We start from the raw sequence: 15,525 nt of genomic DNA, 5'->3' as shown, positions 1-15,525 counted from the left end.
CAATGGTTATTATTCAACGAGAGATTATTGTCATTCAGGTAAGAAAAATGCATTGAAATTCTCACTGACTGCAGACTAACTAGTATGATTGTTACATATAAATTTATTTTTTAAAATATAGATGTAACAGCACAGTAACAGGCCATTTCGGCCCACGGGTCTGTGGTGCCCAATTTACACTCCATTAACCTACATTTTGAATGGTGGAAGGCAACTGGAGCCTCCGGAGAAAACCCATGCAGACACGGGAAGAACGTACAAACTCCCTACACACAGCGTGAGATTCAAACCTGTTACAAACCCAAAGGACTCCAAAACCCAGCAGCAATAGATATTCAACACGACAAATAGTTACTTAAACAAAAGTTGTTTTTAATTATCTTTAAACATGAACACAGAATCAAACTTTAACTTATCACTATTAACTAACCTAACTTAACCCCCTTTCAAATTCTAAGCGCACATGTATGTAATGTGTGTGTAAGTTTAAGAAAGTTCTTTGGCTCACAGTCCAATCTCACTTCTCATTCTTCCAAGTTCTCTGGTTGTAGGGAATTCTTATACTGTGCACAGAATTTAACATTTATAAAATTCACCAGGCTTTGGTGCTCGAAAGGTAAATGGTTACCGCTCAGGAAGGTTTTTGTAGATTTGCAGAGAGATATGTGTGGTTCCAGGATTTCCACAACTGAGGTACCACCATTAGTCACTGTCCTGGGTAAACTTGTATCTCTCACTTTGTTCATTTTAGATTGGTCACAGTGTTTGAGCTACCGAAAGAAAATAGACACCCACACCAAGAGCAGTTCAGAGTATATGAATGTTTATTACAAATTCAAAAGCTGATTTCAAACTACAATATGCTAGCCATTCCCAATTATACTTATCAATGCCTGGACTGGTCCCAACTGCTGAAGCGAGGCAATGACCGCACACTTGTAGTTGGTTGTCGGGGCGCCGGTAGCAGCTTCTCCACCTCCCCCGACTGGGACATTGACTGGACTCTAGAAGTTCTTCTTCTTGCTGAGAAATGTTGCCACCTCTCGGAGAGTCTCAAACTTCAGCAGCGGGACCATGGCTTATATTACCCAAAAATTGCTTACCCAAGCACCTATTCCCAGCACAGCAAGAAAGATAAGCGAGCAAGCTAGCATGCTAGGCTTCTATCAAATAACATAATTTTCAGCTTATCACTTTGAATACAATGGTTTATTTTGCATCAAGGCTAGGCCTCTGACAGTCTGTGACCAAAACAAGCAGGAAGATTAAATGTTCTTGGTATACAGATGTCCTTTCGTCAGATAACTGCATCTCTGGCCCCACGGTGGAATTTAGCTTATGTCTGCTGATTCTAAAAAACAAGCAGGTTCTCAGCCTTGCAGATGCAAGGCTTAAATCTTCCATTACAGTCACCTCAATGTCTTGTTGATGAAACTTGCCCCATCGGAGTTCTCCAGATGATGACTTTTTTCTTTCAGGCTATCACAGAGTTCCTTTCTGTTCCTCTTATTCCAAGAGAAACATCAGACAGATAGCACTTCCAGCCATCCGCCACTCTGGAGCTTCTGTTTCAGTTCCAACAAGCTTCTCCTGGATTGTTACAGCTTTCTGTGTCACACACAGTCCAAGACTACCTTCTGTCTGTCTCTCTCTCTGGGATTCCAAACTCAGTCTTTCTCTCTCTCTCACTTGCATAAACCCCTGACCTTCTCCAGCAAACAATAGGAGTTCGTCTTTTGGTCAATCTGTTGTTTTAGGTAAATAATAACCACTCAATGACTTTTCTGTGAAGCGGTATTAGGAGACTCTTGCTGTGGCTTTTTAAGACAATAGTCCATTCATTCACTTCAATTAACAGTCACTTGTGAAATCTCCATATCCAGAGTTTCTGTAGAGTCACTGAATATGAATTATTCACTATTTCAAATAAGATTTGTTTAAAATGTGTGTATGTAACCTACTCTAATTTTACCAATTTACCAACCAAAAACATTCCCAAATATTCCATCAGAAACCCTAGTCCAGACCCAATCTCTGGTGCTAACCACTACACCACCCATTCTACCAATAGTAAATGAAATTACCACAAAATGGCAAGACAGAAAAATAAATAATAAATATCAAAGGATAAATAAATAAATATTGACACTTGCAGTTAGAGCAAGAAAATAAATGCTGCGCCAGTAGTACAAACAGATCTTTTGATGCTCCTAGGGTTGTTTCAGGCCTGATAGCTAGTAGATAAAAACTGTTCATGAACCTCCCTGAAGGGAGGGGGGGCGAGAAGAGATTTTGAGCAGGGTGATGGGGTCCCTTGATGATGTTGGCAGCCCTCTTGAGCTAGCACGTCACATAGGCGCTTTCAGTGATGTGGAGGATCGGAGTCAATCCTCAATCCAGATCCTGGGCTGAGGTCCCAATCAGCAGTTCACTCTCCTGAGGAATGAAGGACTCAGACATTTCTTTAGCCAATCTCCTTTATTTGATACATATGCCTATAAAAAGTTGTTTTTAATTATCTTTAAACCTCTTGAGAAGATCAAGGAGCTCCCCGAACATACATATGCATGGGTTTAAATTCTCCAATGGTATCTGACATCAACTAATCTCAAAATAGTCACCTCCTAGGAGGAAAGCATTATCCAATTAGCATTAAGCTATGCAATGTCTATCTGCATGGCGCACCATATTGGTGGCCAATCAAGTACACATGTCGGGCTCCTCTCAGATAACTTTACAGTTTTGGTTCTTCCAATTCTTGTAAGTCACATGATTCTAGAGAGCACTGGGACTGTTGGAAATTTATCAGCCAGGCTGTTATCAGGCAACTCAAGGCCTTTCATTGACCTTGGTAGAATTTTAGCTCAGCTGTCGATACCAGGCCACACCCATCCTGGGCCCTCCTCACTGTCCTTTGGTATCTACTCCTGTCTTAGCATAAGCATTAACAAGGCTGTATTAATGCATTAATACTTTGGTTAATGAATTAAAGTGATCAAATGTATTTATAATTAATGTCTTGCATGTTACAATATAACCTATGTTGCAGAACATTATCCACACCTGGTGCAAGAATGGTGGGATGAATTGAAATGATTGGTCACTGTTGCACAACATGAAAGTGATGGTGCTCAAAGAAACTAAACATCGACATGTTTGTTCATGGCCCCAAAACAAAGACTCCTGCAAATTGGAGCAACAGCATCTTGACAGTCTCCAACCAGACAGTGTCAACATTGACTTCCATCTTCTGTTAGCCCCTTCACTGTCTCTCTCTCTCTCTCTCCTTTTCCCTATCCCACTGCCTCCTTTTCTCCAGCTTTCCCCTTCATTCTCTCTGATAGGAGAGCCCCTGCCTCTCCCCCTATCACTTCTCAGCTTCTTCCTCTTCTACCCTCCCACCTATTGCCTCTTCCCTATTAGCGAATGAATTAGTTGAAAGAGCATTGCAAAAAAGTCCATATATTCCATATGTGCTTCGCTACGCTGCAAAATTTTACAGAAAAGAAAAAGAAATCGATAAGTCAATAGAGCTGTTGGAGAAAGCTTTAAAATATACTCCTCACTCTGCATTTTTACACCACCAAATAGGCCTGTGCTGCAGAGAAAAACTACTCAGCATTAACAGGCATTCTGGGAATCTTGCAGATGATAAGAAAGCTGAGTTGATAAGTCAATGCAAGTATTGGTTTGAACAGACATTTAAAATTAAACCGTCGTTTATTATTGCAAGACTGGATTTTGCAGGAACCTGCTTAATAAATGGAGAAATCCAGAGAGCAAAGGAGATCTACAAACATCTCCTGGGATTGGAAAATATTGCTTCAGATAAGAGGCAGGCAATAGTTTTTCAGGCTGGATTATTTGAACTATATTACAATAAATCTGAATCAAATGCCATCGACTATTTTCTGGAAGGACTTAAAATCCAATTAGGCTCAAAACAATGGAGGTTGTGTTACGATAAATTGGAAATGATTGCAACAAGACAAATTCACAGGAATCCAAGAGACAGTGTAGCCTATGGTAAGCTGGGGTTAATGCACCAGCTGGCTGGGAAGAACTACAAAGCCATTGAATTGTTTGAAAAGGCCTTGACGTTTGATCCTGGCAATGAAGACTATCTCAGTGCTCTTTGTAAATTACGCTTTTCTATTTAGGCCAGAGATATTCAAATAGGCACGAAACCATTCACACTATTAAAATTTTGACTGATACTATGCTTTAAATATTCACGGAGCCATTATAAATCACATTTCATGGGTGATCTTCTGCAAGCTTTGTATTTGCTTTTGTGATTGATTGAAAACAATCGCTTCCTTCATCAAAACCCCAAATTCAATCAAAGATCGATCAGATATGTGGACTAGATGATAGACATATGGATATAAGAAATATAAGCTGGAGTCACACATCTGGTCTATTAAGCCTTACTCATCATTCAAGAAGATCACGGCTCAGTTCTAGTTACCCACTATTCTGCATAACTCTTAGTTTCCCTATTATTCAATCATCTATCCATCTGTTTCTTAAATACATTTAATAAAGCTGCTTCTACTGGTTCATTGGGTAGAGTATTCCTGATATGTGTTTTTTTGTATGCACCTGAGGCAATCATTAGGTTAGAGCCACCAACATGTATTCACATCTATAGGTTACCTGTGTAATTAAATAATGCCTATGATTTCACCTGAGGATGATTACTAGTTATAATCAGAGGGTTCAAAAAAGATCATTTTACTTAAAATGGAGTTATCAGCTCACAGTCCTCAAAATGAGCAGACATGTTAACTAGGAAGATAAGAAAGACAAGGTCCTGGTTCATGAATCTTCCAGGAGTCCATGAATCCTGGAGACATATAGGAATGTGGCGTGATAAGGTAAATTTGTTTTTTGGGGCAAGGGAGATTGGTTTGGTGAACAATTAAAGATTTGTCATTAACTTAGACTATATTACAATAAAATACCCATTATCCAGGATTCAATCAACTGGAAACTCAAATAACCGGTAAAAAATTAGGAAATAAATAGATTTTTTAAAAATAAATAATGTTTTGAATACAAGTATAAATAAAAGTTTACAATTGTAAAAATACCATTCTCTGAAGCAACACACAACCCCTTGGGAACAAATATTCAGCCAGCAGAGCTCCCCATCCGTGTCCCACCCACTGCAGCTGTTTGAATAAAGTTATGTTCAAATAAAATGCTGGGTAAAGAGCTGGCCATTGCTGCTAGCCACTGGAGCAACTTTAATAATATATTAATAATATATTAGTAGAATAAGTATATTAGTAGGGTTTTATCTGTAAACTGGGGGTGGGCGGGGGGGGGGGGTTAATTATGATGGCGGTGCTGTTAGCGTAGTGGTTAACACAGTGCTGTTAGAGCCCTCATGAATGAGGTTTGAATTTAAAGGAAGGTGCACCGAGAGTCTAACCTGGGCACTTGCGTGGAGGTAAGTCAGCGGGGTGGGGGGGGAGGTGCGCTGAGGGCCCTGACTGAGACATTGGCATGGAGGTGAGATGGGTTGTCAGCGCAAGGAGAGGGGGTTAATTGGTGTAGTGGTTAGCACAGCACTATTATAGCGCCAGGGACTGGGGTACAAATTTAAATTTTGTAATTAATGGGAATTAACAGATTAAAGGTAACTTTACATAATTAAAGACGACAATGCTGACTTTTTCTCCAAATTACTTTACATTTTTATACTCTCTTTTATCTTTCAAACCGCGTGTTCTTAATGCAGGCGTATTAGTTAGGCCTTGGAATTGTGTGTCTCAGTCAACTGGAAAATTCTGACATCCGCAATCCCCATAGGTGCTGGATAATGAGGATTTTACTGTAGTTTTAAGAGTTATGTCCAATTAGTATGTGTAGAATCAGAAAGAAGCTTGAGTGTTGAGCAAGATCTTGGAAAGTTTCCTTGGTCCGGAATCATGACTGGTGCCAAGAACCTCTGAGACGCCAAGCCAACCATTATAGCGACAAAAAGTAGTGCCTGAGTCTTGCAGTTTATTGATTATTATGCCATATCTTAGAGAAATTGTGTGTCAATCTTTTATATCATTCATTATACTTTATCAAATACCCTGTTGTACCATGAAGTCTTCTTTCTCCCTCATTGTGGTGCACTGTTAGCCAGAATCAGACACACACAAGGTAAAGGGTGTACAACAGGCTTTAATCCACAAAGACTTCCACAGATCCATGCTGGCTGTAGCTGCAGTAACTCTGAGTGATCTTCGGGAGGCCGGTGCAGGCTTATATCCCGGAAGGTGATTGACACCCAACTGGGTGGGGCTTGATCCCTTCAGGCTGGCTGATTGACAGCCGGCCAGGTGTTGTCCTGTCCCCTTACATTCCTGCAGGTACAGAAGTTGCCCCCTGCAGTAGGCCGGTGGTGGACCACCACATTCATGAATCAGAATCCTTGAAAACCTGCACATTTACACTAGTCCACTGAATTCTGGGTAAAACTGATAGCTGCACAGTCTTGGTGCAGCTTTAATTTGCCCGTTGCTTAAAACTTTGAGTGATTTGTAGTGAAAAGGCATCAAAACAAATTGAAATATTTAAATGCTTTGTTACTAAATCAGAAACATTCAGCAGGTCAGGCAGCATTGAAGGAAATTAAAAAATAGAATTGATGTTTCAGAACGAAACCCCTCTGAAGTCCCAGACTCTGCCTGCCTTGTTGAGTGTTTTGACCATTTACTGTAGTGATTTCAGTTTTCCAACATTTGTTTGATTTCCATTTAAAGGTCATGTTCATTGGAATCTATTTACTGATTGATATTATTAAATATGTTATAAAAATCGCATTTGAGTATTGAAGTGACCAATAAATGGTTTTCTTGGTCCACTCTATGTTGAATCGCATTAGTTTAAGAACATGGCACGGTTAGTCCAACGCTGTTACAATGCAAGCTATCGGGACTGGGGTTCAAATTCCAAACGGTCTGTAAGGAACTTGTACATTCTCCCTGTGTCTGTGTGGATTTCCTCCTGGTGCTCAGGTTTCCTCCCTCCGTTCAAAATGTACTGGGGGTTCCAGGTTAATTGGGTGTAATTGAGAGGCAAGGACTCATGAGGTGAAATAGCCTGTTACCCTGCTGTATATCTAAATTTAAAATAAAAATTTTAAAATTAAATTTAAATTTAAAAACATTCAAGGAACTTTCAGCCTTCAGTGCTAATATAGATTGGTGCAGATGTAATGTATTTCTTCTGTTCAAATAATTCAAGATTCAATTTATTCTCATTTAATAAAAACACTGTAAGGCAGACAGATTCGCCATCAGCAGAAATTACCTGCAGCGTCTCTTACAGTGAAAGAAAGAGAAGCAAAAGAAAGTCCAAGTGTCCGTGGATTTGCCTCCAGCGCTCCCACAGCCTCCGCAGTCACCGAGAGTCCAGACCAAACTATCGGCAACCTGAGCTCCAGATCCGAACCTCCGATACGATTGAGAGCCCTTCAGTGCCCTTGGCGCTCTCTTGAATCCTGGTTCTGATACCTGGTACCCCAACAGCCAGTTTTGAGCCAGTATCCAGCAGCCTGCAGCCACCATGAGTTTCTCTCCTCGAGTCGCCCGTGTGGTTCCTTCAGCCACAGAACCCCTCACTGGTCCGCCGCTGTGGTCACTGCCCCAAGGGTCATCTCTGCTTTTTCTTCTCAGATGGGGGAATGGTCTCCCTGTTTTCTGGTGCCCTGCGCCCAGTCCTCCGCTTCCCTGGAGTCTGCAACCCCTCATGGCTGCTGCCGATCAAAAGTGCTGCCATCTTGGGTCCAGACCCCGCGGTCACGGGATTTTTAAATAAAACTGCTGTCAGCTCCTTTTACGGGCTGTTCAAAGCCTGTATAGAGCTGATGGCAGTCATACTGGGCAGTTGAACCCTGCAGGAATCCGTGTCTTTACTTCCTACTCTCCATGGGTCCACACCAGCGGCCATGCTGCCATCATAGCAGCTCCGGCAGAGACACCATAAGTCATGAATCACCACTGGGTTAGTCCATTAACAGCAAAGCAGTTTATTCAACATTACTAGTGCATCAGAACAATGCTCTGTCTGACTTTCAGTGTTAGCTGAAATGCCCTTTCAGTGTTAACATTGTGTTAGCTCGGCATATGTGATGAATGTTAAACACATTGTTATCAGCATACATTCTGCCTTTGTCACATCCTTCCTAACTGTAGGAGACTAACATTGATCTGCTGCATCCTGTTTAGCATTCTTGCTGGTTTGTGATATTTTATTGCAAAACAAGAAAATCATATTGTCCCTACATATGCAACCGAATCATCACTGAATCTTCCAAATCATTGACTTTTTCTTTCTTTGGCTTGGCTTCGCGGACGAAGATTTATAGAGGGGGTAAATGTCCACGTCAGCTGCAGGCTCGTTTGTGGCTGACAAGTCCGATGCGGGACAGGCAGACACGGTTGCAGCGGTTGCAGGGGAAAATTGGTTGGTTGGGGTTGGGTTTTTCCTCCTTTGTCTTTTGTCAGTGAGGTGGGCTCTGCGGTCTTCTTCAAAGGAGGTTGCTGCCCGCCGAACTGTGAGGCGCCAAGATGCACGGTTTGAGGCGATATCAGCCCACTGGCGGTGGTCAATGTGGCAGGCACCAAGAGATTCATTGACTATTAATCTACTTAATTACATTTTATTAACCTGCCTGCCTGATCATTCTATTTCCCTAACAGTCACCCTTAATTATGAGCTCCTGGCCTTGAAAGCTAAGCAGGCCTACTACAATAAATTCCTTTGATTACTGAAACAGCTACACAGTTGTAGGTGTAAAGTGAGTAGAGCAGGAGTCTAAGAACCCAACCCTGTGGTGCTCTGGTACTCCTGGAGATTGTGGAGGGGACATTCTTACCAATCTTCACTGGTTGTGGTCTGGAGTGAGGAAATCCATGATCCAATTATACAGTGCGGTGTTCATTCTCAAGTCTTGAAGTTTGCTGATCAGTTTTGAGGGATGATGGTTTTCAATGCCGAACTATAGTCCATAAACAGCATCCTGATGTATGCATCTTTGCTGTCCAGATGTTCCATGGCTTTGTGTACAGCCAATGATTATCGCACTTGGCATTCTATTACAGCTGGTAAAATGAGTGATGAAAGTTTAATGTCGTGCATGTAAGAATAATGCACCAAAAGTTCTTAATTGGTGCATGCAAATAGATATATATGATACATCAAATACAACAGTACATATGTTTCATTAAATTACCATAGTGGTTAAATGGAACAAATATCCCTCTCCTAGTGTACAAGTCAGACCCGGTATTGAGAATCGTGTAGAGTTTTGGTCACCCTGATATAAAGTGTGCACGATTGGTGGCTATACTGAAAGAAGGATATTATTAAGTTTCAGTCCCTACATACCAGCAGTTAACGTGACATCTCCAGATTTTGTTTCCAAGATATATCAAGCACCTTTGTGCTTGGTGTAGCTTTGGTTTTGGTCTTTTTGACTAATGCTAATTCTTCATCAGCTGTTTTAATCTAATCTTTATCACACACAAAGCAAGGGAAGTTTCCCTGAGTATTTGACATTCCTGTGTGATATTTCTGCATTTGTTTATATTCAGGGTAATTGTCTATCTGTGAGGTTAACAAATCTTTTTATCAATCTACATAAGGCAGTGGCTCTTTTCCTTAAACACTTGCCCGTTCCTGTGTGCCTTTATCTACATACCAGCAAAACTCATCAAACTAAGGGGTCATTCCACTTGAATTCTCACCTTCTTTATCAGCAGGTCCCAATGAGAGTGGTCCTGCAACATTACCTCCTACTTGCTGACCATCTGCATGCTTCTTCCCCTGCTCTCTGGCCTATGCACTCATGATTGTGTAGCAAACATAGCCAAGTCCACTTATCCGTTGATGACATCAGTGTGAGAAACTGCTGCAAGGAGTCTGCCAACATCATAAAGAGCCCCCCCCCCACCCCAACCCCCAAATTACTCTGCTGATAACTTACTCTTGCTGCTATCTTCAGGTAGAAGATACAGAAATCCAACACCTCTAAGTTCATGACCTGTTTTATTCAACAGCTATCAGACACTTGAACCTCGCATACTACCCTAACCCTAAGTGTAAACAAGTCCTGGGCCACCAGAAGATCCATTTTCACTATTAAATTATTACTTCTTTTCTTGCACGAACAGCAATTGTCAAGATTTACTATCTATCCTTTTTTCTGACATGGCAATATTGTTGTAATTTAATGTATACCTTCGAAGTTGGTGTGCCTTATGTCCCTGTTTGCCTGAAGCAAGTAAGAATTTTGGTGCAGCTTTAAGTTGTAGTTGTGTACATGACAAAAAAACGCTCATTGATATTTTGCTCACTCATCTCCAAAGGCCCATTATCCAAATTATAAATGAATGCTTTCTCATTCCCCTAAACAAATTCCAAAATTGGCTGTTCCTAAATTAGTTCGTCAACATATTGATTTAATTTATTTCAATTTAGACGGACAGCATGGTCACAGGCCAACTCAGCCGCGAGTCTACGCGCCCAATTTACACCTGATTAACCTATGACCTCCCCCACCACCCCCCCCCCCCCCGCCCCGGTTCGATTTGAAAAACTGGAGCCCCCAGGGAAAACCCTTGCAGACACAGGGAGAATGTACAAACTCCTTACAGACAGCGCGGGATTCGAACCCTTGTCCTGAATTTTGGAGCTGTAAAGGTGTTGCGCTAACTGCTACGCCAACCATGCTTCCCCACATTGAACTAGAAATGTATCTTGTATGCATTTTATGAATTCATCTGAAAACTTAACAGTAAATTTGTTTTATCTAGTCTAGATGTAGGTTAAGATCTCCCCACTTTCCTGATTTACATTTTCCCCAATATCACTTTTTAGTGACCCATAAATATCTCCTACCAATATTTGCTGCCCCTCATAATTTATGATCAAATCTAATTTGACATGGTCTGTCTCACCCATGCACCATTCTCCTCTCTGTTTAGTTATTCTGCAACAGCCTTTTTGTGTGTCTGTGTTCACTAAATGGTGAATACTCTGGATGATTTAGATCTCAGTTTTGTTCCCCTACAGCAGGGGTGTCAAACTCAAATTCACGGAGGGCCAAAATTAAAAACTTGGACTAAGTCAAGGGCCGAACTAAATATTTATTGAAAATTTTCAACAACATCTGCATGTTTTCTCTTCTTTCAACATATGTAATGTTAAACTTTAGGATATAACTTTAGGAGGATAATGTTACAGGTCAGGAGTAGGTAGCTCAAGTTCACCCTTTGCTTGACCTGAGGGAAATCAATTCACAGGCTGTGTCCATTTTGGCCTGCATCAGGACTCAGCATTTCCTGCTCACTCCTCAGGCTCTAGGCCTCTATTCACCCTCGACCCACCATCCCTCTACCTGGCCAGTCCTTTACCCAACCTCTACTCACCCCTCACTCCACTCGCTCTCCCTCTACCCACCCCATCCTAAACACGCCCCTCTACTGCCTCTCCCCTCAACCTGTTCCTCCCTCTATCCGTCTCTCACCCTCTAATCACCCCTCCCCTACTCGCCCTGCCCCTCCCCTTTTAACTTTTCCCTATCCACCCCTCCTTCTACTCATCCCTCCCTCTAACTGCCCCTCGCACCACCATAACTTCCCCTTCCCATTACTCCTCACCTACACCCTCTGCCCACCCCTGCTTACCCACCCACTCAGGCCCAGCGCGCTGCCGATCAGCCTTTGCGGACAGCCACCATCTCTCTCTTCACGTGCAGGGCCGAACCAGCCGTCCCTGGGGTCCGCGCGGGTGCAAGCGCTGAAGGCCGTGGCGACCGGGAGAAGTGCGCTCGCGCTGTGGAAGGGCCGTCCGGTGCCAGTCGCGCGGGGCTCGCGCTGCCCGAGGGTCGTGCGCAGCCTGCCATGCCCGCCGCGCCGACATGAAATCACAGGCACTCGCCAATCCGCCGCACCGCTCGACAGATGGGAGAAGTGACTGGTTGTGCGGGGAACCTTCCAACTGGCTTGCCGTCTGATGACATCGACAGACTTCTCGTGTTACAATTTCTCGTGTTACAATGGGGAAGGATGTGCAATGAAGGGGGAGGATGGTGGGGGTGACATTACCAAAAAACAGCATCGGCTCTCGCTGCAGGGCGGGCCACCTCTAATACATTTTTGAAATGATCTTGCGGGCCAAATATAATTATATCCCGCGGGCCAGAGTTTGACATGTGTGCCCTACAGGTATCTTTCAGTAACTGGGTCACATCTGATTACACCTACTCATACCAATAAATTCTACTTGTATCATAGTGCATGCATTTAGTGATTAATTACTTTGTATTATTGGTGTTTGTATATCTTACTTATTGATGTGGTTACACCTTTTAATGTGAATGGTCCAATAATCTCATAACACAAGTACGATATACATTTGCATCAAAATTCTTCCTTGCTGCAACCAAACAGGCACTTTTTAAAACAATACACTAATAATATATATTATATTATTGTACAGATAAAGAGAATTAATATAAAAGATGGATAAAATATAAATATTCACAGTTACAGTTTGCACAGGAAAAATAGTGCAGACGGGCCATTTTGTGGTGTTGGTGGAGCTTATGATGAATGTAGTAGCCTGATAGTCATTGTTCTTGAATCAATGAAGTGCTGGACTTGAAGCTTCTGTACCTTCTTTGCAAAGGTAGTAGCGAGAACAGGTTGAGACCAGGGTGATGAGGGGTCCTTTAGGATGTTGCATACCTAACCAGCATATCCTCCATTACCCACACATCATCCCTGGTCTTCTCCACCCAACGTGGAACAAGGATAGGGTTCCCATTGTCCTCACCTACACCCCACCAGCTTCCACATCCAACATATCATCCCCTGCCATTTCTGCCACGTACTGTGGGATCCTACCACAAGACACATCTTCCCCTCTGCTCCCTCTGTGACTCCCTCATCCACTCCTCCCTTCCTATCAATGACCCCTTGGCACTTACCTCTGTAACCGCAAGAAATGCTACACTAGTGCTTACATCTTCTCCTTCACCACCATTCGGTGCCTCAAAAGTCTTTCCAAGTGAAGCAATAGTTCACTTCTGAATCTGCAGGGGTCACCTACTGCATCCAGTGCTCTTTTCTACATCGGAGAGACTGGACGTAGATTGGGAGATCCCTTCATTGAGCAACTTTTCTCTTTCCGTAGTGATAGAAGGGATCTCCCAGTGGCAACCCCTTTTGATTCCCTGCCCCTTTCCCATGCTGACATGTCTGGCTATGGTCTCATGCATTGCCAGACTGAGACCAACTACAAATTAGAGGAAAAACACCCAATATTCCATCTGGGCACCCTCCATTAACATTAACTTCTCCGGTTTCTGTTATTTCCCCCCTCCCCTATCTATCCCTATTTCACCTTTCCTCTAGCTCTCTTTTTCTCTTTCCCTATCCCTCTGTTTCCTTTCCCTCGAGATCTGCCTTCAAGGAGCCACCCCTTCTGTGGTGATACACCACTAGCCTACTGCAGGGGGCAACTTGTGTACCTGCAGGAAGAGCACTGGAGGACAAGGCAACTCCTGGCCGACTGTCAATCAGCCAACCTGAATGGACCAAGCCCCACCCGGCCGGCTGCCAATCACCCTCAGGGATATAAGCTACATCTGTGCCCTCGAGGTCAGTCTCAGAGCCAGCACAGCTACTCTCACAGCTAGCTCTGTGGAAGTTTGTGTGGAATAAAGCCTGTTGAACAGACTTTATATTTTGTGTCTGTGGTGCGCTGTTAGACAGAATAAGGTAAAGACTGAACAACAGGCTTTAATCCACAAAAACCTCCACAGAGCCAGGCTGGCTGTGGCTGCAGCAACTCAGTGTGAGGCCTCGGGAGGCCGGCACAGGCTTATATCCCGGAGGGTGATTGACACCCGATCCACTCAGGCCGACTGATTGGCAGCCGGCCAGGTGTTGTCCTGTCCCCTTACTCTCATGCAGGTACAGAGGTTGCCCCCTGCAGTAGGCTGATGGTGCACCACCACATTCACCCCCTTCTTTAAAATTGTCCCGGGGAGGGGGCAGTAACAAGGAATCACACCCACTATGTACACACAATATTTACAGGTTGAGATGAATCGGCAGCCGCTGGGGTCTCTGTGACCGTCGTAGGACTGGCTCCTAGTCACTGGTCAGAGGGGAAGTGGAAGGACTAGCGGCAGAGGTGTGTGTGGCTGGTGTGGTGCCACCATGGAGGGGTGGCCAGGTGGGCCGGGGTCGACGTATGCAGATCGTATTGGATGGGTGGGGGGAGGGTTCATCTCCTAAGGCTGAAGCGGGCCCCTGGTGGTCAAGGAGGCCCTGCGTGCCCCATAGCTGCCTGGGGACGGGGATGTATGCCCAGTCAGTGTCGTCCTGGGTTGGGGGGTGGCGTGGTGTGGTGGGTGCTCCTGCTGTTGCCAGGTCCCTGGTTGAGACGATGTCCTCCCTGCCACTGCCGAACCTAACGTAAACATAGTTAGGGTTTGCATGAAGGAGGAAAACCTGCTCCACCAGGGCTTCGGCCTTATGTGTACGTACATGCTTACGCAGAAGCACCGGTCCCGGGGCCATGAGCCATGCTGGGAGTGACATTCCAGTCGCCATCCTCCTGAGGAACGAGAACAGACGTTCGCGAGGTGCCTCGTTGGTAGCCATGCACAGCAGTGACCGAATGGCATGGAGTGCCTCGGGCAGAGTCTCCTGCCAGAATTCAACAGCCCACCCTTTTGACCTGAGAGCCAGGAGGACTGCCTTCCAGACCACCCCATTCTCATGTTCCACTTGCCCGTTGCCTCTCGGGTTATAGATTGTAGTGCGACTGGTCACAATACCCCTCACCATCAGGTACTGGCGAAGCTCGTCGCTCATGAAACTTGACCCCCGGTCATTGTGGATGAAGGCGGGGTAGCCAAACATGGTGAACATCTGCCCCAGGGCCCTGAGATTGGTGGCTATGGAGGTGTCTGGACTAGGGATGGCGAAAGGGAAGCGTGAGTACTCGTCCACTACCGTGAGGAAGTAAACGTTTCGGTTCGTGGAAGGCAGTGGCCCTTTGAAGTCCATGCTGAGATGTTCGAAAGGCTGAGTAGCCTTTACAACGTGGGCCTGGGGTGGGCATGGAAGATGTGGGGTTTACACTCCACACAGACCCGACAGGCCTCAGTTATGTCCCTGACGTTCCTGATGGTGTATGGCAGATTTTGGGACTTAACGAAATGGTACAACTGGGTGACACCAGATGGCAGAGGGACCCATGCAATGCCTGCAACCTGTCGTCATGCATAGACATGCAGGTGCGAAAGAGGGCATCAGGGGAGTTGTTAAACTTCCCAAGGCGGTACTGGATGTCGTAGCTGTAGGTTGCCAGCTCGACTCTCCAGCGCAGGATCTTGTCATTCTTTATCTTGCTCTTGTGGGAAGTGTTAAACATGAACGCCACGGCCCACTGGTCCGTGAGGAGTGTGAATCTCCTGTCAGCCAGGTAATGGCGCCAGTGGCA

General features: G+C 44.3%; 2 protein-coding genes across 6 annotated transcripts in view; both read left to right on the top strand.

Annotated features, from left to right (window-relative positions):
• LOC138744442 (interferon-induced protein with tetratricopeptide repeats 1-like) overlaps nucleotides 1–15,525 on the top strand; it is a 76,844-nt gene that overhangs the window by 36,063 nt on the left and 25,256 nt on the right. The window contains exon 6 of one of the 5 annotated variants that reach the window (XR_011345539.1): nucleotides 3,050–3,439. The exons of the other annotated variants lie outside the window; for them this stretch is intronic. The gene's annotated coding sequence lies outside the window, so the exon portion shown is untranslated. Of the gene's footprint in view, nucleotides 1–3,049; nucleotides 3,440–15,525 lie in introns of those variants that run through there. 5 annotated transcript variants of the gene reach the window in all.
• LOC138744058 (interferon-induced protein with tetratricopeptide repeats 5-like) lies at nucleotides 3–4,565 on the top strand. Its single transcript, XM_069899550.1, has 2 exons — nucleotides 3–38; nucleotides 3,345–4,565. The coding sequence occupies exons 1-2, from the start codon at nucleotides 3–5 to the stop codon at nucleotides 4,158–4,160; spliced, it is 852 nt and encodes a 283-aa protein (XP_069755651.1). The 3' UTR covers nucleotides 4,161–4,565.

This window comes from Narcine bancroftii, chromosome 10, assembly GCF_036971445.1.
Source record: "Narcine bancroftii isolate sNarBan1 chromosome 10, sNarBan1.hap1, whole genome shotgun sequence".
NCBI classification, from domain to species: Eukaryota; Metazoa; Chordata; class Chondrichthyes; order Torpediniformes; family Narcinidae; genus Narcine; species Narcine bancroftii.
Note: the sequence above shows the minus strand (reverse complement) of the source record. Positions and strands in the feature narration are given on the sequence as shown.